Genomic DNA, 25,400 nt, shown 5'->3' with positions numbered 1-25,400 from the left:
GGCTTTGATGAGATAACTCTTGGGGATGCATTTGATCATTTGGTCTAAAATGAAATGTTGGCAAAAGCATTTATGGCAAAAAATGCTAATTTGAGGAAAATTTAGGTTCAGAACTTTGTGACCTAACACTACTACAAGCCTGCTTGCTAAGATGGTTTGAATATGTTCAAAATTTGGATTCAAACTATGTTTGTTATTTGACAAGTATGTTAACTTGTTTAATTCAGTCTAGCATATTCATGTTTGTAATTTGAACTAATATGTATGTATATGACATCGAAACGTAATATTTATGCATGACTATGTTTGATGTTAGGTATTTATATTTATTTCTTGATGATTATTTGATATATATTAAAGGGATAATTGACTTTACCCGTAAAAAAAAAAAAAATTTATCCAAAAAACCCATCAAAATATTTTTGTATCTTTTTATCTTTTAAAAAATACTTCATACCAAAAACAAAAAACCCAAATATATAACTCTTACCATAAACTAATTTGGCATTCTTCATATGAAAAAAAAAAACTTATTTTAAGCTTTTAAAATTGAAAAAATATATTAATACGTTTTACTTAAAAAATATTTCACATGCTTATTTCTATATAATATGATATGACATATATAGTTATATTTTATAAAATAAGCTATGTATGAATATAGCATATAATAATAATAAAAAAAAAATTCATCATTATACTTTTTAGATTTCATTCTTTTATTGTAAGTGATTAAATATTTATATTAAATAATATATATATATATATTAGATAAACTTGAAAAAAAAAATTTAATTCATTAATAAATTATGTTCCAGTTCATTTTCCATAACATAACCAAACATTGGAAAGTGTTTTCCTGTTCAATTTCCATAATACTACCAAATATCGGAAAATATTTTCCTGAAATTCACTTTCTCTGGAATTCACTTTTCAAAAGGAAACAACTTTCCTGCAAACAAACGCTACTTAATATTAAAAGATAATCCAATAGAAAATAAATTAAAATAAATTATGAAGTTTAATTTTTAATTAACTTAATATCAAAAGATAAAATTAAAAAAATATATAAAAAAACTTAAATCAACAGAATTAACCTTCATAAAAACCCCACCTCCTCTGTATTATTGTTATTATTATTATTTTCTTTGGACCGTGCAAGGCTCAACCTGCCTAATGCTAACTAAACGAAGATACGAAGATTTTCCATGCATTTTATTATCACTAATAATCAAGGTTGCCAATTCCGTTTCGGTAGGTGTTTCGTTTTTTCAATTGAAACGGAATGTTTCAATTTCGGAGTGTTTCGGCTTGCCGTTTCGGAGTTGTAGTTATATATATATATATATATATATATATATATATATATATTCCACAAACATAATTCAAATTCAAGATAAATTAATTATAAATTATACAATACAAATATAATTTCAAAATTTAAAATATTTCTAAATAGTCAAGATTAAATAGATCTTTAACTTAAAGTAATATAAACCATATATATTAGTGATAAAACTAATTTTAAAAAATTAATATCATTGTTAATGAAAATAGTAATAATAAATTTCAATATTATTATTAATATCATTGCTATTGAAAATAATAATGAAAAAAAGCTTTTTTATAATCGAGTGGTTTAATTAATGAAATTGAACAAGATTTAATTTGATTCAATGGCTTTTCAAGAGCGGAACGGAACATGTAGAATGAAACCGGAACGTTTCGGGCGGAATTTAGCCGAAAAATCTGGAACGGACCGAGATTTAAAATGAGATGAAATTTATTTCGTTTTGTTTTATTTTTTGAATTGGTATAGAATATTTCAATCATTCCGGACGGAACAGAATGGAAATGACAAGCTTGCTAATAATTAATCGCCCGACTGCAACCACCCACCCTCTTCTAGACTGTCCTTTTCCTTGAGTGTACCAGGAGCGAAAAGGCTATATCCCTGTCGACCTAAACTTTTCTTCAACTTTTTGAACAATCCAGCTTGCCTCGAGGGTGTTTCCGTTTAACTTCCATGTGCCTGCCAAAAAACTGTCCAAAATGTAAATACAAATGCCCATGATGCCAACCATGAGAAGCAGGAGTATTAACAATTGATGTAAACTGAGTAAATGAACAAACAATTCCATTGATATTAACTGTTACGATTAATCATTGCTTCTATTTTGCAGAAAAGGGGCTTTTTGAGAGGATGAGGCAACGCCACAATTTCCCTTTTCTTCATCTTTCTCCATCTATCTTGGGCCTTCCTCCAAACCAATGCATAAATCCTATAGCTATTACAGCAGCTCCAATGGATAGAAGGAATTATATATATATATATATATATATATGTATATAGACACACACACACACACACATGATTTTAAAATAATCAACCCAACTCAATCATAAATATAATCCAGCATCCAAAGGACCTCGCGTTCCAAGACCCAAAGCAAATTAATGACAATCAATGCAAATTAATTCCAAGAGTGCAAATAGCCAAATATATCAACAAACACAGGACCTATCTTGGCTAGACACCGAATTGGAATGCATGGCCCAAGAAGTCATTGGTCGCATATCGTAATAATATCAAGCTAACATTTGAAGTTTGTTGGAATCCAAGGTGGGTTTTCTTCTCATATATACCGAGAAGAGAACCGCTCCTAGCAAAGCCCTTTCCATGACCAAAGAAACTATTGAAGAATGAAGATAATATAGTCGAAAAGAAGAAGTTAAAAAAAGACCATAATCAACTTTGCTGGAATTTATTGATTTAAAAAAAAAAAAAAAAAGTTTTGATTCATAACAAAAGCATTGGGCTGCTTAAATAAACAAAGCCGTTTACAATCCAACAGGAATAAAAGGAAAGTTAACAACTTCAAAAAATGAAATGTAAAATAGGGAATAAAACAAAGTGATAACAAACTACCTGGCCGAGTTAACCCCATATCGGATTTTATAACTATAATTTATACTATTAATATATTTGTTTGCGCTTCCTGAGGATTAGACTATTCTTTTTCTAAATTTAAAAGAAATGTTAAGAGTATGAAATTTTTTTTAACAATACCATTAAACTTAATTAAACATTTTGATCTTGAAACCTGTCAATCAATTTCTTTGTCTTTTAAATTAAACTGCGTGAAAATTGATCTAAAATGAATCATTCAATTTAATTGGTTCAAAAATAATTTAAATAACCAGTAAAAACATAATATAATTTTTTAAAAAACCTTAAAACAATAATTTTTTTTTAATATTGGGACAATACCAAATTAGATTGACCTTGATCACCTTATAACCTGAGTCATGGATATCAATGAGTTTAATAAATTTATTATTTTTGTATGTTATTTTTATGATAACATTAGATACTTACAAGATCAAGCATCAACCTTAAAAAAAATATTTGTTTACGATCATAATACCTCTATAAAAAGTAAAAATAAAAATAAACCATGAATTTTATTTCTCAACCAATCCAATATTGAAAGAGTGAAATAAAAAAATAAAAAAATTAAAAGACCAAAAACTAAAAAAAATAAAAAACCATATCAGGTTTGATAGGTAAACCAGTTAATCAAGTAATCTAGGTCAATATCTCAAACCCACAAACCAGGTAATGGATTCCAATGAGATTAATAACTTGTTTTTTTATAAACTATTGTTTATTTAATTATATAATAACAAAAATAGTTTATTTAACTATATGATAACAAAAATAAACAATAAAAAAATCAACTATCAAATCAATATAAATCTTTCTTAAGACTATGATAACCGAAAAAATAGATTATAAAACTAAATTATCACTCATCCAAATATTGAAGGATAAAATTAAAAATACAAATAAATTTTTTTTAAAAAAAATTAAACTCATCTAGTTTTTTAATAACCTAGTTTTTTTAAAAATAATTTTATTTAACTAGACTTTTTAAAAAATAAATCACACCATACAAATGTTGTGATATTTTTCTGATATTAATCCGATGTTGAATATATTTTTAATATTGTGTTAATTCATTATAAAAGATAAATTAAAATAAATTAACTCTAAATCTCCATAAACACAACATATAAGGAATAAATTTAAAAAAAAAATCAAAAACCACAAGAAAAATAAAGATCAAAATGTAATAATAATAATAAAAAAAAAAAAAAAAAAAAAAAAAACACATCGCTAATGAATGTGGGGGAAATAGTGTGTTACCCGCACCTTTTAGCTATATATATATACTTAATAATAATAATAATAATAATTTAGGAGAGGTGATCTTATCAACAATGCCGATCACGTGACTAATACTCGTATTAACATGAATGATATAACTCAAAAGGTGACAAATTAAAGACTAGCCAGCCTCTTAATAAAATCTTGAGATATTAGTCTCACTTGACAGGACCATCCACTAGTTCCTCGTATCCCTCCTGCTTGTCAGTTACTCTGTTTAATCATCAGTGCCGAAGTACCGGTCACCAAACTCACCCATGCCTGGTATGACCCGAAATTCCTCGTTTAAGGCAACATCAATCTCTGAAGTGACGATTTTCAAGGATGGGAACCTTTTGCAAACGCAATGGATGCCCTCAGGAGCCTGAAGTTCCAGAGTGAAAATATCAGTAGACTTGAACAATCTAAACTCGAGCAAGATCCTGCAACAAGTATAGATTTACCTTCAAGAAAATCATCAAAAGATAGCAACTTACAGATATTAGGTTTAGGAATATGATGTGGGATTCTGGAACTCCTTTCTGTATGAGAATTTCTATCGCTTGGTTTGCAGAGTTACCTTAAAGAAAATTATCAAACACGGCAATCAATCATCCACAAGGCCATGAATAATTTCCATGGATGAACAATGAATGCCTTCTCACATAATAATTGGTCAAATATTTGACATGCCACATATGAATACAAGCCATCATACATCCTAATAGAGCACCACTAGACAGCAAAAAATAAAGATTGCTCTTAAATCAAAGACCGAATTTTTTTGCTGGATTACTCAAAGCTTCACTTAAAATAAAGATTGCTCTTAAATCTGGCCAAATATTGTTCAGCTGGAAAATGGCCAGATTTGTCAAAGTTACACTAACAGCAAGCCAATGTATGGCTCCTAGTACTATTTTACACATGGATGCAAAATGCTTCTTCCCATGAACAAACTTATTATAGTAAAATCTCTGTGCGGACAAGAAATCAGATTCCAATGAAGTAAAAACAATTTTCAGCAGAATCTACATTATTCATTGAGAAACCAGAATAGTGAGGGGGCAAGAAAAAGCTCAAGAAATAGAAAATAGAAGTGAAGAGATCACTACCAAATCAACCAACTAAAACAAAAAAGAGTAACGCTATAGGAACATATACTTGAGACTTTAAGACAAAACAGACAATGGCAAAGTTTGAAGTGAATAGAAACTTATTACCTGTAGCAAGAACAGGGTCTAGAAGCAGGACATGCCGTTCTGAAATATCCTTGGGGAGCTTCTCATATATAAGCTGCATAAGTTGGAAACAGCTAATCTAATGTTAAAAGATAACTAAAATGTGATCCTCAAGTACTGTGAGGAATTTCTTACTGGGTAATCATAAAATTTTACCTGTTTTCCATTGTCTCCATCACGGTGGATGAGTAATTTTCCAATTTTTATTCCTTTGCAGCATGCTCGCAATGCATTTTCCATGCTTTCTCCACTGTAAATGACAGACAAGAAGTACTGGTTAGCAGAAATATATCTGTATTGAGGCTCAATATGACCCTAGCATCAGGGTCGGGAAGCTGAAGAATGTATCTAAACTCATTACTGCTTGCACCCTAAGATGACAACTTGCCGCTCAACACATTCCTGAAGCACGATGCCAACAAACCAAATGCTAGAACTGCCAAAGTAAATAACTGATTTAAACCTCACCTTCGAACAATAGAAACCCCACATAATTTCTTGCAAAAGTCAACACCAGTGTAAACCGATCCTAGAATAGAATAAAATCAAATTTTCAATGTTGTGTAGAAGAATTGACCAGTAAATTCATCTAATATTCAAATTCAAATATTCAACACACAGAAAATGCAAGGGCTTCTGGACACCTAAAGTCTTATATTTCAAATTAAGTTGCAAAAATTATCACCCTCTCTATATATTTGTACATATAAAGATAGAAAACTCAAAACAAGGAAAATGAGTGAGGCAGTAAAAAATGAATTAAAGGAAAAGAAAAAGAAATGTTACAAGGAAAACATATTATAGAACCCACACTTCATTATTTATTCTACTCCAACTCACCTGTTGGTGTCACTACTTGCTTCTCAGTGAATGGCAAATGGCCCAGACCATGTTCCACAACCTGAAAACTCAGTGAAAACATTTATTACAATCTATAATGAGAACAGAGTACAAGAGGAATTTTGAAAAATGGATAAAATATACCAGACGGATAAGTCGGTCTGAATAAAATACAAAATCATGCTTTGATATCTCCTTGTCTCGAATCAGTGTATGCATGCCTCTTATCTGCAACATGACTCGTCAACATAAGCAAATCCAAACAAAGGATGAATCAAAGCTGGACGGGACTCAAATTCAACTAAATTGCATATCTATCTGCAGAGGCTAAGGAAGATCTTTAAGCACACTAGTCTCATCCATTGACATCAGACTGCCAATTGACCCATTCCCACATTGGTTTCTTCTTCTTTCTTTTGATGCTTGTTTAGATACACATACAAATAAAAGAAAATGACAAATTTTAGGCCTTGCCCAACATTTGCTCATAATGTCCAATACCCAAAACCAAAAGCCATGCTAACATAACATTCTTGTTCACCTGAACTATTGGTTTATTCCAACCGTTATGCCCCAACTCCAAAGTCACTTGATGCCTCTTTTGACACTACCTATAGACTCAATTTTATATGTTAACATTGAATAGTTACTATAGTTCACTGAATATAATCAGTTTGTTTTGAAGACATAAACCATTAAAATATTACCACTAATACAGTTCACACAATAGGTTTTGCACTCTCTTGTAGATACTGAAAACACTACCAAAATCAGTTTCACATACTGCATAATAGCAACAAATGGAAAATAATACAAAAGACATACCTGAAAAGTTGACTGAATGACATGCACATTTGGATATATTTTGCACAGATCATGTTGACCTAGCTTAGTGTGGATATGTTGCACAATTAAATCAATGGCAACATGATTGTCACCTCCCCGTGGGATGATCACATCAGCATACTTCTTTGAAGGCAACACAAAATCATCAAAAGCAGGCTTCACAAATTTAGCATACTGCAAAATCAACAGTTATGCTTCAGATTGTGACATTAATAACAGTCACTTAGAGTTTAAAGAGATTAAATCTCTGAGATTTTCCCTCTCAATTTCTGCAAAAATTCACAGCATAAGCACCTTGAAAATCATGAGCAATATTAAAAAGGGACAATATCCTTGCTCTAATATGGATTAACTGATCACCAATCCATGATTTTAAAGTTGTAATTAATGACCCAAGGTCACTTTAGTGGTCCAGCAGAAGAGTTTCCTACCTCCAGCCAACAGACAAACACACATGAATTGCTATGGAAGTTTAGATCCACTACTGTCTATATATGTGCTCAGCATGGGGGTTTCTTCCTAGGATAAACATGTAGCAGCACCAGTTGAGCGCTTGCATTTCAGTCACTAATTGATGAGATATAACAATTTCCAGTACACCATTTGCTGAAATACATTTTGATTAAGACACTTCTTGGAAGTCAAAATCCTACTCCTATTTTCCACAGCCATTTCATTCTAAGTGGACAGTATAGAGTACAAAACTAGGAGAATGAAATGAATCCTTTCCTTTGACATCTAAAGACTTTAATTTAAGTCCTCTGGTGGCAAGTTCATGATAATTGAACTTAAACTAGTGGCAGGCATTAGCCCCGGTGCTTCAATGCATGTGCTGCTAGTTCAAGATGGATGATGAATACTAAACACAGTGTTATATCCATTTGAGTGTAGGCCACTTTCCTTCTATATTGCGGTTTTCATACAATCAGGAAACAGTGTACACTAATGCAAGCAATCACATACAAAGGAAAAAAAACAAAGGATATTCAGCAATATAATTTAAATTTGCTTACTATACTTAGAAAATATGCCATAATTTTAAATTAAAATAGGAATGAAATGCTTCATGCAAAACATGTTTATGTGAAAAACACATTTACAAGCCATGGCTGACCTTAATCATTATTTCACTAATTGAGGACAAAAAAATATAATAAGCATAAAGTGCTAACCTGTTCAAGAACTGAGTTTATGTCCCTACCCCTCTCAACTGTGTCACGCCTTATTCTACGAGCAAGCCTCACATCAGCATCTAGAAGCAACACATCACCAATATAAATAAAGGGGAGAAAGCAAAGTAAAGAAAAATATAGTAATAGACTGCATCTTCCTTCATTTGACAGTCAAGTAACTCTTTAGGCAGACCATCTCCCCATATGTCTAACTAGACTTCTGTGGCTTTATTACAATATTAAGTTATGATTAAAATAACACTATCATATGGCATTCTGAGCCCAAAATGGTTTTCCAATTTATGTTAAACTGAAGGATTTATGTACAAGTAGATCCAATATGCAGATTACTAATGATTACCATACTCATTCTTGTCAAGAGTGCTGCATCTTTGGTCACCCAAAGGCAAAATATTTATAATATAGCAATTGCCTGTCAATTTACCAGATTGTGTGTTAATGAGCTCAAGCAGGGCATGAACACACAAGCACACACTACAGAATCTCCAAAACCTATGGAATATTGAGGGGGGATGTTTTCCGTGATAGATAACTAGTTAACAACTCAAACCTGTGTCAACAAAGATTTTCATGTTCATCAGGTTGCGAACACGCTGGTCATGGAAAACCAGAATCCCCTCAAGGATAATCACATCAGAAGCGTTTACCTGACAAAAAATCCAAGTAATGTTTCAAAAGAAACTAGAAAGAATTTGCATTTAAAATGACCCTCTCTAGAAGAAGAAAGGCAAAGAGATTGAAAAATAATTAGAAAAAAAAGGAGTAAATAGTACCAAGAACAATTCAAATGCCCATGTATTAAATATTTCAACTTCTTACTTTCCATGACAGTAGAGCTTTGCAGCTGTTTATAGGGGATTTAACTAAATGGCGAGAAAGTGCACTAACAGCAGTAGGTTGACTTTTGATGATGTCAAAATTCACAAACCCTCACAATATTATCACTAAATCATTCACCATCTGCGCTTGTAATTTCCCGCATAGAATTGCAGCAGGAAAAGAATAAATGTGATACCACATTTTCTCCATCCATGCCAACAGCGGGAGCGAAACGCAGCAACCTCAACCTTTTATAAAAGGAAGAGTTTCCAACTGGGGTACCAAGTTAAAATCGCTAAAATGATTGATCAAACATGTTACGATTTACCATCCCGTATCCAAAATTATCACACCAATCCTCAGGAAAACAAAAAAAAAGTCATTGTTGCTGAAAATTCGGTAAAGTAAGTACCTGCCTGAAGCTATCCGAACATCGGCGATGGCTCTTAAAATCATAGATTGGAACTTGATAAGAATGCCCACTTCTCATCTTTTGAACACAGTCTAAAAGCTGCTCCGTATCAAAAGCATCTACAACGACAACAACAATAACAACACTAAAACAACTAACCACCCAAAAAAAAAATCTCAAAATTTGAAGAACAACTCAATTTTACCAGGATGATCAAAATTATACTCATGCACTCGCTTCGATTCTTCAGCCGTCAAGCCACGGTAAAATGAATCCTAAAATTCAAAAACAAATCATAATAATAAAATTTTAAAATGAGAGACAAAAAAAAATAAATCCAAAAAATTAAAAAATTAAAAAAACCTGATTAACAAGAACAACACGGTGATCATGAAGCTGTTGAATGATCATATCGCACACTGTAGTCTTACCGGAAGCCGTACCACCAGAAACACCTACAAAGTTAATAAAATATTCAAAAAACAATATTAGTATTTTATTAAAATTAAATAATTTAAATTTGTGAGCGAGTGAGTGAATATACCAATGACAAAAGGTTGTTTGGGAGCATTGGAGTCGGAAGCGGAGGCGGAGCGGTGAGAGGGAGACGCAGTGGAGGAAGACGGAGGAGAAGAAAGCAGGCCATCGAGACGGAGGCCGGAGAAGTGAGGACCTGAGGCCTTCTCCATTACGTAGTCAATAGAATTGGTCTCTTCCGGCATCGTTCTATAGTGGTTATTTTCCCACTGTAACCACTACAATAGAGTTTCTGTTGGGACGGGAATAGGAAGAAATAAGAAATGTGGGTGCTTGAACCTTGCTGTTTGGTGTTCTTGGGCCTGTAACTTCTTTCTCTTTTTTCTTTTTCTTTTTTAGAGAGAGAGAGAGAGATTGACAGAATTCGGGGTTTGTGTTGCGAGAAGAGGAATATGCTATTGATTGGATCCACATATTTCTTTTTTTAAAAAAAAAAAGGCAAAAGAAAGCCTTTAGATGCTCACATGTAGATAGTTTTTTCCTGTTTTAGATTTTTTTTAACATTGTCCTAATGACAACCTTTACTATCGAAACAATTTCATCAATAATTCTAATGATATCTAATTCTACATTAATGAGGTTACAATATTTTTTAAAATCCATACATACAAATTTATTTACAAAAACTTTCACAGATAATACAAGAAACTATCCAACATAAAAAACTAAATATCTTGACAATACCCTACAAAGAACCAAGGCCCTAAAATATATATATATATAAGACAAACAACATGAAATTTATAATAAACATTTTTATGATTATAGTTATTAAGATTAATAACCATATAAACAAAAACAATATTATTAATCTTTCTACAAACACAGCATACCAAGTCAATTTCCATATAATACATTCTCAATGTAACACCCTCTTTGAGTTTTTCCATGTGAGTTGTTATAACCCAATTCTAGGTTATTCTTAAAACTTACCCTCTTTTTTTTTTTTTCAAATAAGTATTGGCAACGTAGAGACAACATGACGGGAAATCAAACTGTAATTTTGAAAGAAAATCGAGACCTAATTGTACTTCATTATGTCCGAAAATAGAGAAATAATGCAAATTCAAAGTTAAATTAAATTATTATTGGACGAATTTGCATAACAAATAAATCAAAGGACATAATTAAATTTTTAATAGGCCAATTTGATTTAATCAAGGGCTAAATTGAATTTTAATTATGTTTAAGAATTATTTTGGGTCCAATTGAAGGATTTAATTAAGTGTAAGGAATTAATTATACTTTAAATGGGTCAAATTAATTTTATTAGGGGCTTAATTGGTGAAACATTAAATTTGGGAGCCTAATTTAAGCTTAATTGAGAAGATTGGAATATTAGGAGATCAACTTTAATTTTTACCAAGTTAATTGATTGAAATCATGGGTAAAATCGCAAGAAAATTGAAGTTTTTGGGGTTAATTGGTGGTCCTTGAACATTTTCGCAGCCAAGGACCAATTTGTAAAAGGCATCGAACTATAGGGGCTTAATTGGTTGAAACCGGGGGTGAAATTGAAGAAATTAAAAGTTTAATGGTCAATTAAGGGTTAGATTACATATATCTAAGATCAAGGATCAAAGTGCAAAAGGCGATGAACTTTGGTGCTCAAATTGAAGTTTGGCAAGGGCTAAATTGAACTAAATCAAAGGTTTAGAGTTAATTAGAGGTGCAATTAAACGAATGCGAAAGATGAAGGACTCAATTGAAGTTTGACAAAAATCCCTTATTTAACCCAAAACAGTGCCGTTTTTACATTTAAAAGAGAGAGGGAGGACCAGACAATGCATCGTCTTGTCACTATTCATTGTCTTCTCTGATTTTGCTCGAAAATACTGTTCGGGTGGCTACTTTTGAAGTGCATTTAATGCCTCATATATTTACCAAAATTGACAACACATAAACCAAAATAGTCACTTGACATCCCTATATCCCCGAGTATTGTCTGTTCATGCATATTATCATCAAAACAGCCCTGACGTCGGCCTAAAGTAGCCAACTCAGACAACTTTGAATTGTTAGATTTGACAATTCATGGTGCTTACTTTGAACCAATGGATGAGATACTTACCAACCGAATCAAGGGTTGAAAATTTTCCCATGTAAATATAAGATTACCTTTTCCACCCCCTATAAATAGGAGTGGATTTCATGGCCTTAGCAAGGAGAAAATATGGTTCAAAATTTATAAAAAAAACTAGCCTTCTCCTCCCCAGTTTTTTTCTACAACGAGTTCTCTTTTTTTTTTTATCTGTCGTGGCTTTCAGCCACCACCACTATCATTGTTGGCTTGACCACCATCCTCTCTAGCATAAACAATTGTTCGACTACCTCATGTAGTGGTTACACCAACTCTCTCTCCTCTACAACTTCTTCTTCTTCCTCTACCAGCAGCTAAGACTAGCCACCACCTCTGCCACAGCCTCAACCACCACCGCACGTCATTCGTCATGGCCCAACCGCCACAGCGCAAGTAGCTTTCTTCTCTTCCCTTTCTTCTTCTTCTTCTTCTTCAGTACCACTGTTTACAGAGTAAATAGTAAACCTGAATTATAATTCACGTCCTATTGTTCATGCTTGAACAGTGGGCATGAATTATAATTCACGAACATTGTTCATGCAGAGAATGTTGGGTTCGGCCACTTATAGCCCAGCCCAACTATACGGGCTGAACTCAGCCCGACACCAAAAAGAAGAAAAAATATGTTTAGCCGAGATTGGCCCAATCCAACATTCCTAGATTAGACCTAGTCCACTAGGTCGACCTAGCCCATGTATGTGTGTGTGTGTTATAATATTATAATATTTTTAAAAAATATTCAAAAATCATTTCATAAAAATTGTGATTTTCTCAAATATTTTTCTACCAATTTTGCATAATATCGAGCTGTATATTTATACTGTAAAATACAAATCTGATATTAAAATACCTGGTTTTCTCGGAAACTTTTTCTAAAAATTTTCAAAAAAAATCTTTTAAATTAATTTTTCCTTTTTAAAAATGAAACACAAAACAAAAAATATTTTATTTTCATGCATATGCTCAAATTTTAAAAAGTTTCCAAGCATATTTTCAAAAAAAATTGGATCTTTCTCATGTTTTGAAAATTAAAAAAAAAGAAAGATATTTTAACCAATTTATGATCATCCATTAGGGTTTGGCCAAAATATCAAAAACCTTTTTTCCAATCTTTTTTAGGATCAAGATGTAGACTTTCATATTTGTGGGGTGTAAAATTGCACGATAACTATCAGGTATTAAAGATACAAGGTGTAAATAAATACGATGCTAAAATTTAGACTTTAGAACGGTTAAGATTTAACCCAATAAGGTAGAGACTTTCTCATTAAGAGAAATCTGCCCTGAATCTTAGAAAAGACCAACAAATATAAACTCGATCTAGAAAAACAATCAAACAACAATGCAGCATGTCTTAGGTAGGGTGCATTAGGAGTAATGCATCTTCTTCTTGCACAACCAGTTCCTTACCCAGACTCTCGCAGACCATAGGTTCCCAATGACCATATTACTAGGTGATAACTCTTGAACATTAATCATAATTTTATGATTAAATTCAAAAAAAATTATAACATAACACCTCATCAAGAGGCATGATAAAAGCCTCTGTCGTCGTGACTACGTCGCGACGCGGACCCTGCAACATGAGTAACCTTCATAGTACATTTTATTCTAAAGCTACCCACTTCAATGAAATTTCAGCATAATTTCTTTTATTCTTGAGCTCTATCTAAATTTTCTTCATGCTCTAAATTACCTACCATGGCATCAATAACATCCAATGCAAAACAATCCACCTTTATTCCAAATCACAAGTAGCTTCAGGCATACCTTAATCATAACCCTCATCAATTTCCTTCGAATATGCACCTAAAATATATAAATTTATATATACAATTATAAATCAACATTAGCCATGCCGTTTGATATAATTATCACATCAAATAATAACAAGACATTTTTGTACTTTAGTTCAATAATTTCCAATATTTTATTAATTTAAAGGTTACAAAACAAATTTACTTATAAAACATTGAATTTCTATATAAACTTTTATCGTTATAATAAATCAATGAGATAGTCCGACATTTGAGACAAATGATTAAATGTATCTATATCATAAAATTAATATCAATTATAAATATTTGAATCATATCTAAAACTAATAGAACTACTACTAGCTTTAAAAACAATAAACACATCATAACAATGCATATATATATATATATATATATATATATATATATATATATATATATTTCATAATACCATCATCGACTGTGCTAATCGCGTGTTTGCAATTCTCTTACAAACATACTTTATAAATGCTACACTTATATTTTCTTTCAGATTTACATTAACAATTTATCTCCATTATTACATAACATGGGATGTAACATTATAGTCTTTATAATTTCTAATATATTATCCTTCAAGTCTAACCCCTATAGTTCCTTTCATTATATAAATCAATTGATTATGTCTTCCAATAATAACTTAGTAGCATTCAAGTATATAAATAGTCTCTCTTATTCAATTTTTTAAAATTTCAATCTTTTTCAAGGATTATAACAAATTTGCTATACAATAATCACATTTTGATTTCAAATATTCTTTATACATCTTGTCCTTTTAACTATTAAGATAAAGATCACCATTTCATCTTTAAAATTCAAACTTCCTTGTATTTAGTAACAAACTCCTTATGTCTAAATGTGAATTAGTTTCTCTAAAACCTATATGTACAGCTCCTTTTCATTAATGAATGTAGAGTGCAATATCATAAGAAAGCTCTTGTATTACATGGTATCAAAGCAATCCAAGCTTCTCCTTCATTAGCTTCTCTTCTGTTATGCAAATCCACAATCTCAACAATACTAAATTTTTCTTACTTCCTACAACAAAACCATGACCACCCCAACCAACTCCTTAAATACTACCACTCACTCCAGCCTTCAACACCGTGAGGTTCCTCTCATTACCATCAATACCATTGCTCAAACACCTCTCAAGCTAACATCTACAAATTACATCTCCTAGAAACTTCAATTTGAAACTTTATTCATTGGGTATGATCTTATTGGATCTATTGATGGATCAACACCCTGCCCTCCAAACACTATCACTATAGACAACATCACGATCACAGATCCTTCTCACAAGCTCTGGATTCGACAGGAACAACTATTGCTCAATGCCTTAATCAGCTCTCTCTTGCCCACCATCATTCCTTTCATTGCCCATACAGGTACTGCTAAGGAAACATGGAACATCCTTGCCAATATATATGCAAAACCTTCTCGTGGTCACATTAACAAGTCAAAAATCGACTCAAAAACCCAACCAAAGGAACTTTGACCATAATTGAGTTTCTTCACTCTATTAAAGCATGTGCTGATGAACTGGTTATCCTAAGTGCACTAGTCGATCCATAAGATCTCACTGACAAAATCCTAGATGGCCTAAGAGACGACTACAAAGAACTGGTTCGAGGAATCCAAGCTCATGACACACCTATCTCATTTGATAAGCTTCATGAAAAACTTCTCTCTTTTGAAGCCCATGCAAAAACAACAACCTTGGCCACGTCCCTCCTTATTACAGCCAACCCTATGCAAAAGAAAACTCATGTATAGCGTGCACCCCGCTTGAACAATCCTCGTCCCTCTTATTACTACCCTACCACTCCTCACTAGTGGCGTTCTCCAAATTTCAGACCTTCTTTTTTATCAGATAACCACTCTCCCTATCGCCAAAATCGCCCTCCATCGAAACAATATCAAGGTTTTTACCAAATTTATGGCATTCAAAGCCACACAGCCAAATGTTGCCCCTCCTTCCAACTAGTACCAATTTAGTCTTTAGCTACTAAGCCTTCCACAACACCACATTCCACATCTTCTTGGCAGCCACGGGCTAATGTCACCAACACTGCCTCCACCGATCCAATATAGCTCCTTGATAGTGGTGCATCTCACCACGTGACAGCAGATCTCGATAATTTATCACTCCACTCACCTTACAATGGCAATAATGATGTTATGATAGGCGATGGTATTGGTCTCTCCATCATACACACTGGTTCTATAAATATTTCCTCTCCTAACTCCACTTTTAAATTGTCTAATGCCCTTTGTGTGACAACTATGAAGCACAACTTGATTTCTGTCTATCAATTTTGCAACTCTAGCAATGTTTCAGTGGAATTCTTACCATCTTTGTTCTTTGTGAAGGATCTTTAATCAGGGGCATTTATGTTTCAAGGCAGCACTAAGGATGGAATGTATGAATGGCCGACTTCCAACCCTGTGTTTGCACCAATTCTAGCCTTCTCCACCATCAAAACTACTTGCACCAATTGGCATCATCGTTTAGGACACCCAACATTACCTATTTTATATCATATTTTGTCTAGTTATCATTTAGAATCCTCTTCAGCTATCACAAAAGATTTCTCCTATAATGCTTGTCTCTGCAATAAAAGTCATAAATTGTCATTCTCTATTTCCACTCTTGTGTCCACAAAACCTCTGCAAATTATTTTCTCTGATGTTTGGACCTCTCCAGTTCTATCTTCTAATGGCTTTAAGTACTATATCATCTTTGTCGATCGATCAATTCACTCAATATCTTTGGTTTTATCCTCTCAGGCGTAAATCTAAAGTTTATGACGTTTTCCAAAGTTATAAATCAATTGTTGAGAATTATTTTAACCACCGCATTGTCACTCTCTATTTTGACAATGGAGGTAAGTATTCTGCATTAAAAGATTTCCTTTTAAAAATTGGTATCATTCACCTCACAACACCACTACATACACCTGATTTGAATGGCTATTCCAAACGATGACATCATCACAATATAGAAACTAGACTCACACTACTCACCCATGCCTCCCTTCTATTATCATTTTGGCCTCAAGCATTCAATATTGTTATCTGCTTAATAAATAGAACGCCTACTGTTGCGATGTCGCGGTCGCACAAATTAATTACCCTAGCTTAAAACACACAAGATAGTATAGAGCAAGCAAGGGGTCGATCCCACGAGGAAGTTTGAAGTTAGATTTTTATGTTGTACGTTATGTAATTGGGGGGGATTGATTTGAAATGATTTAAACTATGGCAGAAATTAAACTAGCAAACAAAATCAATTGAAACTGAAATATATCAAGAAAACAAACCTTGGTTGCAAGCACACATCCACCAACGGAAATTAGAACCGATCCTTGAAACGAAACTCCAGTTTATATTATGAATTTTATCTTTTCTTAATATTGGTTAATTAACGGATCCGCCGTATAACTATCCCTAACCAACAAACAATCACAGTGTCCGCACTAATGATCTAATCCAATGGTAGCCTTAAGATCCAGATAAATTCATTAATCTTAACAACCAAGTTGTCAATTTGTGTTGCTATGATCGAATGTTCTCCCTAAGTTTAATAACGTAGTTCCGCTACAATTATCAAGCTTAGTTGCTTCACAAGTTTATATACCACAACTCCGGTTTTGATATCAAACTTAGCAATAGATTGTTCACAATAATAACTTAGAGTCCGCTCTAGCAATTAAGATAAACAATCATAGGAAATATGCATAGGAAAACAAACATACTCATTCATAACATAAACTGAAAATAAAAGGAAGAATAAATCTCACGGTTCTTGAAATCCGAAGGTTTGTTGTGTCCTTGCAACCAAGAAAACGAGCTTAGCCTTGCATATCTATTGAACAACTACTCCTAAAGATGAAAGAATACATAATTTCTGATTTGTAGAGAGGAGAGTTTGTGTTTCCTCCTCCTTCTTCTTTTTTTTTTTCTTTACCTCCTTCTACTCACCCTCTATTTATACACAAATTGTAAGTAAGAAAATATCAAAGCTCAAGTGTGAACATCAATAGATGGTGGTAGTGTGAAGGCTGCTGGCTGCTGGCTGCTGGCTGCTGGGTTGAGGTTGGTGGCTGCCATGAGGTTGGTGGCTGCCTTGAGGTTGGTGGCTGCCTTCCTTGAGGTTGGTGGCTGCCTTCCTTGACCTTCTAGAATATTTACTAGAGGAGCTAAATTGCTGGTCGGTTTGGATGCTTCTGGATGAAATTTTGATTCGTTTCTTCACGCAACCTGCTTGCTGGCAGAATTCAGCTGTCATCTTTGAAAACTCATATCTCCCTCATATGACATCGTTTTTGGCTGAAATTTGGAGCGTTTATAGAGCTTTGAGTAAGGAATCCACCAAAATTGAGTTTGCATCAATTGGACTTCTGAAGCTCCAGATATTGAATTTTGAATGGGCAAAGGTCAACATTGGCAGACTGCGAGATTTGACTTTGAAGGATGTGATTTCCATGATCTTTCTCTTTTTATTTTTCTTGCATTACATTTCCAAAAAGGTATGGATGTTAGCTTTTTAATGCCACTGGAATCACTTCATTTCGATCTCTGGAACTCACGCTCTGCATAAAATACCGACTGAACGTCAAATCTGCCAATTACCTCCAATTTACTCCTTTTTGCATCTTTCATCCTAAAATGCCTTCAAAACATAAAACAAAGAATATCAAGGCATTTTATATAAATAACATATGCAAAACACTAGTTAAATGCGGGTGAAACTATCAAATAATATGGTTACATCAAATACCCCCACACTTAGCTCTTGCTCGTCCTCGAGAAAGGATAAATTAAATTAAATTGAAAATAACTATGATCAATTTCTTAATCTCCCATCAATGTCTAAGAGTACAAGCATTATAAACAAGAATACAATCATGAAGGATAAATAATATAATTCTCATGAATTTATTTACATGCAAACTTCAAAACTCAATCAATCGTCTGGATTTAAATGAAATCTATGCCATGCCAAAGTGATAGGTCCTCTCATTGATATACACTCCAACACTCATGTGTTTAGGGTTTATGTGTTTAAATCTCTCAAATTCAATCAATGAGTATGTTCTACCATAAGCTTGCTTTTCAATCTCATCTCCATTAGCAACTTATTACAAGTATTACATGAATCAAAAGGTCTTATTTTCCGGTTGTAATAGGGCTGAGGTTAAGGTGAGGTAAAAGAAAGTAAAAGGAAAGGTTCAAACCAAAGAAAGTAGAGCATTTTGAAAAATAATACTTCAAACAATATAATTCCATTAAAGCACATAAATTTTTCATCTTTAATCACAAATGCTTAACTCCTTTTGATTTCAAGCTCTTTCAACATAAAACCTTAAGAACATAAAGGAATACTTTTTTTTTCTTTTTTCTTTTTCTTTTTTTTTTTCTTCGGCAACTTTGCCCATTTTTTCATCAAGCATCACTTCTTTGTTTTCATATAATTTCCAACCATAATTCCATGAAATATTACAAGTATATGCTCTACTAATCCTTGGCCAGAGGAAAAGAAAAACATATATAAAGTTAAGGCTTATACATGGATAAAGCAAAAAAAAAGATAACCAAGCTCAAAACGGGTTCACTAAGGATAATATGCTTTAGGTTGGCTTTTTGGCTTGAGGGGTTAAAATTCCTAATGCCTTTATCATCTTCATGTATATTTGTAATGGGATATAATCTCAATAAGATATGAAGCAAGTTCTAGAGATACTTATCATTGAAAGAATGCACACTCAAAGAATATAATGTTGAAGGCTCAAAAGCTTGCATTGGTATAACACTATAAAGTCAACATGACATATTCTCAAAGTCAATCCCTAAACCAATTAAACCTTAAAATTTGCATGCATACTCCTTCATTTGATTTATATCTTCATCTATCTCAATTAATTCTCATACATAATACTCATATTCTCAAAAACCAATGGGAGTTAAAAAGATCAAAATTTGTGTTTTTTTTTTTTTTTTTTTTAAGAACAACAAAGAAAATTAAAATAAGAAAACCAAAATTCTCTCAATACCCCCACACTTAAAACACAACATTGTCCTCAATGTTGAAATAAAAGCAAAGGAACATAAGAGAATGACAAAGATAAAGTAAAATACGAAAAATAAAAGATAAGGAAAAAGAAAGCAAATCTGATTTTTTTTTTCTTTTTGTGCTGGGTTGCCTCCCAGTAAGCGCTTTTATTTTATGTCATTGGCTCGACATATTGCATGCTCATTCTTCATAGATTGGTTCAGTTAACTCTACAGAAGCGGTGAGTTCTGTCGTCCAACCTTCATAGAAAGGTTTCAAACGATGCCCATTGACTTTGAGTATGTTGTTCGTTTCTAAACTTGTAATTTCAACTGCACCATAAGGAAAAATATTAGAAACAACAAATGGTCCAATCCAACGAGAGCGTAAATTTCCAGGAAAAAGTTTCAAACGCGAATGATAAAGAAGGACTTTGTCTCCAACATGAAACTCTTTTCTTGTAATCATTCTGTCATAAAGATTCTTAGTCTTTTCTTTGTAAATCCTTGCATTCTCGTAAGCATCATTTCGAATCTCTTCCATCGTAATTCGAATCGTTTTGGGCACCAAAAGGATAGGCGCCACCCATTCACTGTCCGTGATGGGGTAAATGACTCCTGCATCATGAAGGACAATTTGCAAAGCTTGCAAATCCAATTCTGATTCATGTATGTTTTTGGGAACACACACGTGCCTCTCCATCTCTTCTATCTCGGTAACATCATAACCATAGCTCAAAGCCACACTTAATTCATACTCATTATCAAAATCACAAACTGGCTGCACACACTTATCAATTTGGTCATAGCATGTGATAGAATAAACATTGCTATAAGGATATGTCATTGCATCATGAAAATTAAATTCAATTTTTTCATCTCCTACCTCCATAGACAAGGTATCCTTACCACAATCAATCTTTGTGTTGGCAGTTTTCAAGAATGGTCTCCCAAACAATATAGGAGTGCTGGTTGATGAATCATAAGAATCATGTTCCATATCAAGAATATAAAAGTCACATGGAATAACCAAACTATCAATCTTGACTAGGACATCTTCTATCACACCAAGTGGGTAAACAAAACTATGATCCGCAAGTTGCATTACAATACTAGTTTTATTCAAAGGCTCTAGACTAAGAGAATCATAAACATGTTTAGGCATAACACTAATGGATGCACCTAAATCGCATAAAGCTCTTTTAAAACTAGCATTACCAATAACACATGGGATAGTAAACGCACCTGGGTCTTTTTGTTTCAAAGGCAGATTCTTTTGAACAACAGCAGATACAACTTCACCCATACTTACCGTTTCATGACCTTTCAGTTTGAAAGCTCTCTTGGTAGTACACAACTCCTTCAAGAATTTGGCATACTTGGGAATTTGCTTGATAGCATCAAGCAAAGGAATGTTGAGTTCTACTTTCTTGAAAACCTCTAGAATCTCTTTTTCTTTGTCCTCTTTCTTTGACCTAGAAGAACTCACGGGAAAGGGTGGAATTGTTTTAAAACTAGAATTCATTGAGTGAGGAGTTACCTTTGGAGTGTTGGTCTTTGTTTCAGTTTGTGGAGGAGGAGGATGATGTTCCTTCTTTGTACTCAATTCAGTTTCTATCTCTTCTCTTTCCTCCATCTCAATTTGTTTTGACCTTTTCTCTTCAAGTTCTTTCCCACTTCGCAACATGATCGCACTAACATGCTCTATTGGATTCAATGCTTGGGAGGGCAATTTTCCATTCATTTGTGCTTCCAATTTTCCCACACTTGAAGCTACTTGCCCCATTTGCTTTTCCAAGTTATGAATACTTGACCTTGTTTCCTGTTGAAAAGACATGACATTTTGTTGCAAAGTAACAGTATTAGAAGCCAAAGTTTTCATCATCTCACGAAGATCATCATTGGATGATGATTGTCTTGCTTGATAATTCTGTTGGGGTTGAAATCCATTGGGATGGAATTGTTGGCCTTGATTGCTTTGTTGAGGTTGGTTCCCATATCGTAGGTTAGGATGATCTCTCCATCCAGGATTGTACGTGTGGGAAAAAGGATCATACTTACGCTGAGGTTGTCCGTTGAATGCTCCATCTATTGCATGAGCTTGTTCAATGTAATCTTCTTGCATTGTTGGGCACATATTCGAAGCATGTCCTTGTGAGGAGCATATGCTACAAACTTTCACCTGCTGCACATTTCCACAAGCCAAAGAACGCACAAGAGAAGTAAGATCATTAACTTTATTTTCAAGGTTAGAAATACTTACCTCATTTACTCGTTTGTTGGAGAAGTCTCCACGAGTGCCAAACTGTTTTGAGTTGGCTGCCATGTTTGAGATCAATTGGCGTGCAACCTCGGGTGTCTTATCCACCAATACGCCTCCACTTGCAGCATCAATGATACTACGATCAGTAGGCATCAATCCTTCATAGAAATATTGAATGAGCAGCTGATCGGGTATTTGATGATGAGGGCATTGAATGCATAGTTGCTCAAATCTTTCCCAATACTCGGAGAGAGTCTCTCCATGAGATTGCCGAATCCCACATATTTCTTTCCTTATGTTGGCAACTCGAGATGCTGGGAAATACTTCTCAAGGAAAATCTTCTTCATGGCATTCCAAGTTCCAATAGATCCTGGGAGAATAGAGAAAAGCCATGCCTTTGCTGCCCCTTTTAAAGAGAAAGGGAAAGCTTTCAACTTAACTTGTTCTTCATCAACTCCATTCGGTTTCATGCCAACACAAACCATATGGAACTCCTTGAGATGAGTATGAGGATCTTCTCCTGCAAGACCATTAAATGTTGGTAACAAATGTATAAAACCAGATTTGAGCTCAAAGTTTACATTATTGTCAATGTTTATGCACAATGGTTGATTCTCCACGTTAGGAGCAGCAAGCTCCTTGAGTGTTTGTTGTCGTGCAACCGCCATGGTGTTGAGGTGAACTTCCTTTCTTAACCTGCGTAAAGTGCTTTCTATTTCAAGATCAACCTGCACTAGACTCTGATTAGTAGAACGGGTTACTGGCATCAATCGCTAAGAAAACTCAAAAGAAAGCAACCACACAAGAGAAAAAAAATGAAAATTATATGAAAATCCTATGCTAAAAAAAACTAAAACTACCTAAAAACCTTAGAAAACAGCAGAATTTGGCCTCGATGGGGTGGGGCTAGTGGTATACCACTAGTCTTGTTCAGAACATCGTTTCACTTCAGAAAACGTAGGCTAGAAACCTAATTCCACAAACAATTCTGTTTTGAACTGTACCGCTGCGGCAAGTGAACAGTAACACCGCAAGCAAAAATTATGTTTCTCTTTTTTTTTTTTTTCAGAAATGTAAATAACAATCACAGAAACTAAAAAATAACAGTACAAGCACAAGAATCAACTAAAATTACATCCCCGGCAACGGCGCCAAAATTTGTTGCGATGTCGCGGTCGCACAAATTAATTACCCTAGCTTAAAACACACAAGATAGTATAGAGCAAGCAAGGGGTCGATCCCACGAGGAAGTTTGAAGTTAGATTTTTATGTTGTACGTTATGTAATTGGGGGGGATTGATTTGAAATGATTTAAACTATGGCAGAAATTAAACTAGCAAACAAAATCAATTGAAACTGAAATATATCAAGAAAACAAACCTTGGTTGCAAGCACACATCCACCAACGGAAATTAGAACCGATCCTTGAAACGAAACTCCAGTTTATATTATGAATTTTATCTTTTCTTAATATTGGTTAATTAACGGATCCGCCGTATAACTATCCCTAACCAACAAACAATCACAGTGTCCGCACTAATGATCTAATCCAATGGTAGCCTTAAGATCCAGATAAATTCATTAATCTTAACAACCAAGTTGTCAATTTGTGTTGCTATGATCGAATGTTCTCCCTAAGTTTAATAACGTAGTTCCGCTACAATTATCAAGCTTAGTTGCTTCACAAGTTTATATACCACAACTCCGGTTTTGATATCAAACTTAGCAATAGATTGTTCACAATAATAACTTAGAGTCCGCTCTAGCAATTAAGATAAACAATCATAGGAAATATGCATAGGAAAACAAACATACTCATTCATAACATAAACTGAAAATAAAAGGAAGAATAAATCTCACGGTTCTTGAAATCCGAAGGTTTGTTGTGTCCTTGCAACCAAGAAAACGAGCTTAGCCTTGCATATCTATTGAACAACTACTCCTAAAGATGAAAGAATACATAATTTCTGATTTGTAGAGAGGAGAGTTTGTGTTTTCCTCCTCCTTCTTCTTTTTTTTTTCTTTACCTCCTTCTACTCACCCTCTATTTATACACAAATTGTAAGTAAGAAAATATCAAAGCTCAAGTGTGAACATCAATAGATGGTGGTAGTGTGAAGGCTGCTGGCTGCTGGCTGCTGGCTGCTGGGTTGAGGTTGGTGGCTGCCATGAGGTTGGTGGCTGCCTTGAGGTTGGTGGCTGCCTTCCTTGAGGTTGGTGGCTGCCTTCCTTGACCTTCTAGAATATTTACTAGAGGAGCTAAATTGCTGGTCGGTTTGGATGCTTCTGGATGAAATTTTGATTCGTTTCTTCACGCAACCTGCTTGCTGGCAGAATTCAGCTGTCATCTTTGAAAACTCATATCTCCCTCATATGACATCGTTTTTGGCTGAAATTTGGAGCGTTTATAGAGCTTTGAGTAAGGAATCCACCAAAATTGAGTTTGCATCAATTGGACTTCTGAAGCTCCAGATATTGAATTTTGAATGGGCAAAGGTCAACATTGGCAGACTGCGAGATTTGACTTTGAAGGATGTGATTTCCATGATCTTTCTCTTTTTATTTTTCTTGCATTACATTTCCAAAAAGGTATGGATGTTAGCTTTTTAATGCCACTGGAATCACTTCATTTCGATCTCTGGAACTCACGCTCTGCATAAAATACCGACTGAACGTCAAATCTGCCAATTACCTCCAATTTACTCCTTTTTGCATCTTTCATCCTAAAATGCCTTCAAAACATAAAACAAAGAATATCAAGGCATTTTATATAAATAACATATGCAAAACACTAGTTAAATGCGGGTGAAACTATCAAATAATATGGTTACATCACCTACCAACATTCTCAACTTCTCTAGCCCTTTTGAATTAATTTTCCAAATTGCACCAAACTATTATAAGTTAAAGAGCTTTGCTGCTTATGTTATCCGTGGCTTCATTTTTATTCCTCACACAAGCTAGAACTGAAATCCAAACCCTGTGTCTTTATTGGTTACTTATTATCACAAAGTGCACATCTCTGTTTTAAGCCAACAACTTCCAAAACCTATGTTTCCCGACATGTAAAATTTATGGAGTCCATTTTTCCCTACACCAGTCTCACAA

General features: G+C 33.8%; 1 protein-coding gene across 2 annotated transcripts; it reads right to left on the bottom strand.

The window, feature by feature from the left end:
* Positions 1 to 4,120: 4,120 nt before the first annotated feature.
* LOC118030961 (uridine/cytidine kinase UKL1, chloroplastic) lies at positions 4,121 to 10,505 on the bottom strand. 2 transcript variants are annotated; one of them, XM_035035233.2, is made up of 14 exons: positions 10,103 to 10,503; positions 9,922 to 10,013; positions 9,764 to 9,833; positions 9,559 to 9,677; positions 8,878 to 8,974; positions 8,307 to 8,386; positions 7,114 to 7,308; positions 6,433 to 6,516; positions 6,289 to 6,349; positions 5,917 to 5,977; positions 5,605 to 5,698; positions 5,431 to 5,503; positions 4,708 to 4,790; positions 4,121 to 4,595 (listed from the first exon to the last, which is right to left on the bottom strand). In XM_035035233.2, the coding sequence occupies exons 1-14, from the start codon at positions 10,278 to 10,280 to the stop codon at positions 4,449 to 4,451; spliced, it is 1,434 nt and encodes a 477-aa protein (XP_034891124.1). In that variant the 5' UTR covers positions 10,281 to 10,503; the 3' UTR covers positions 4,121 to 4,448. The 2 variants fall into 2 exon arrangements, with proteins under 2 accessions (XP_034891124.1, XP_073262101.1); XM_073406000.1 differs by lacking the exon at positions 4,708 to 4,790 and having other exon boundaries at positions 4,121 to 4,653; positions 10,103 to 10,505.
* Positions 10,506 to 25,400: the final 14,895 nt, after the last annotated feature.

This window comes from Populus alba, chromosome 17 (genome assembly GCF_005239225.2).
Source record: "Populus alba chromosome 17, ASM523922v2, whole genome shotgun sequence".
In the NCBI taxonomy this organism is placed as follows: Eukaryota; Viridiplantae; Streptophyta; class Magnoliopsida; order Malpighiales; family Salicaceae; genus Populus; species Populus alba.
The sequence above is the reverse complement of the archived record's forward strand: the minus strand, read 5'-3'. Positions and strand labels throughout refer to the sequence as shown.

Bases quoted from the DNA above. Each gene is read 5' to 3' on its own strand.
- LOC118030961 (XM_035035233.2), bottom strand. From the start codon at position 10,280: ATGCCGGAAGAGACCAATTCTATTGACTACGTAATGGAGAAGGCCTCA. The intron at 9,834-9,921 runs GTTTTTTTAATT...TTTGAATTTTAG, and splicing joins GTGTTGTTCTTGTTAATCAG to GATTCATTTTACCGTGGCTT. The intron at 4,596-4,707 runs GTAAGTTGCTAT...CTGGAACTTCAG, and splicing joins TATTCCTAAACCTAATATCT to GCTCCTGAGGGCATCCATTG.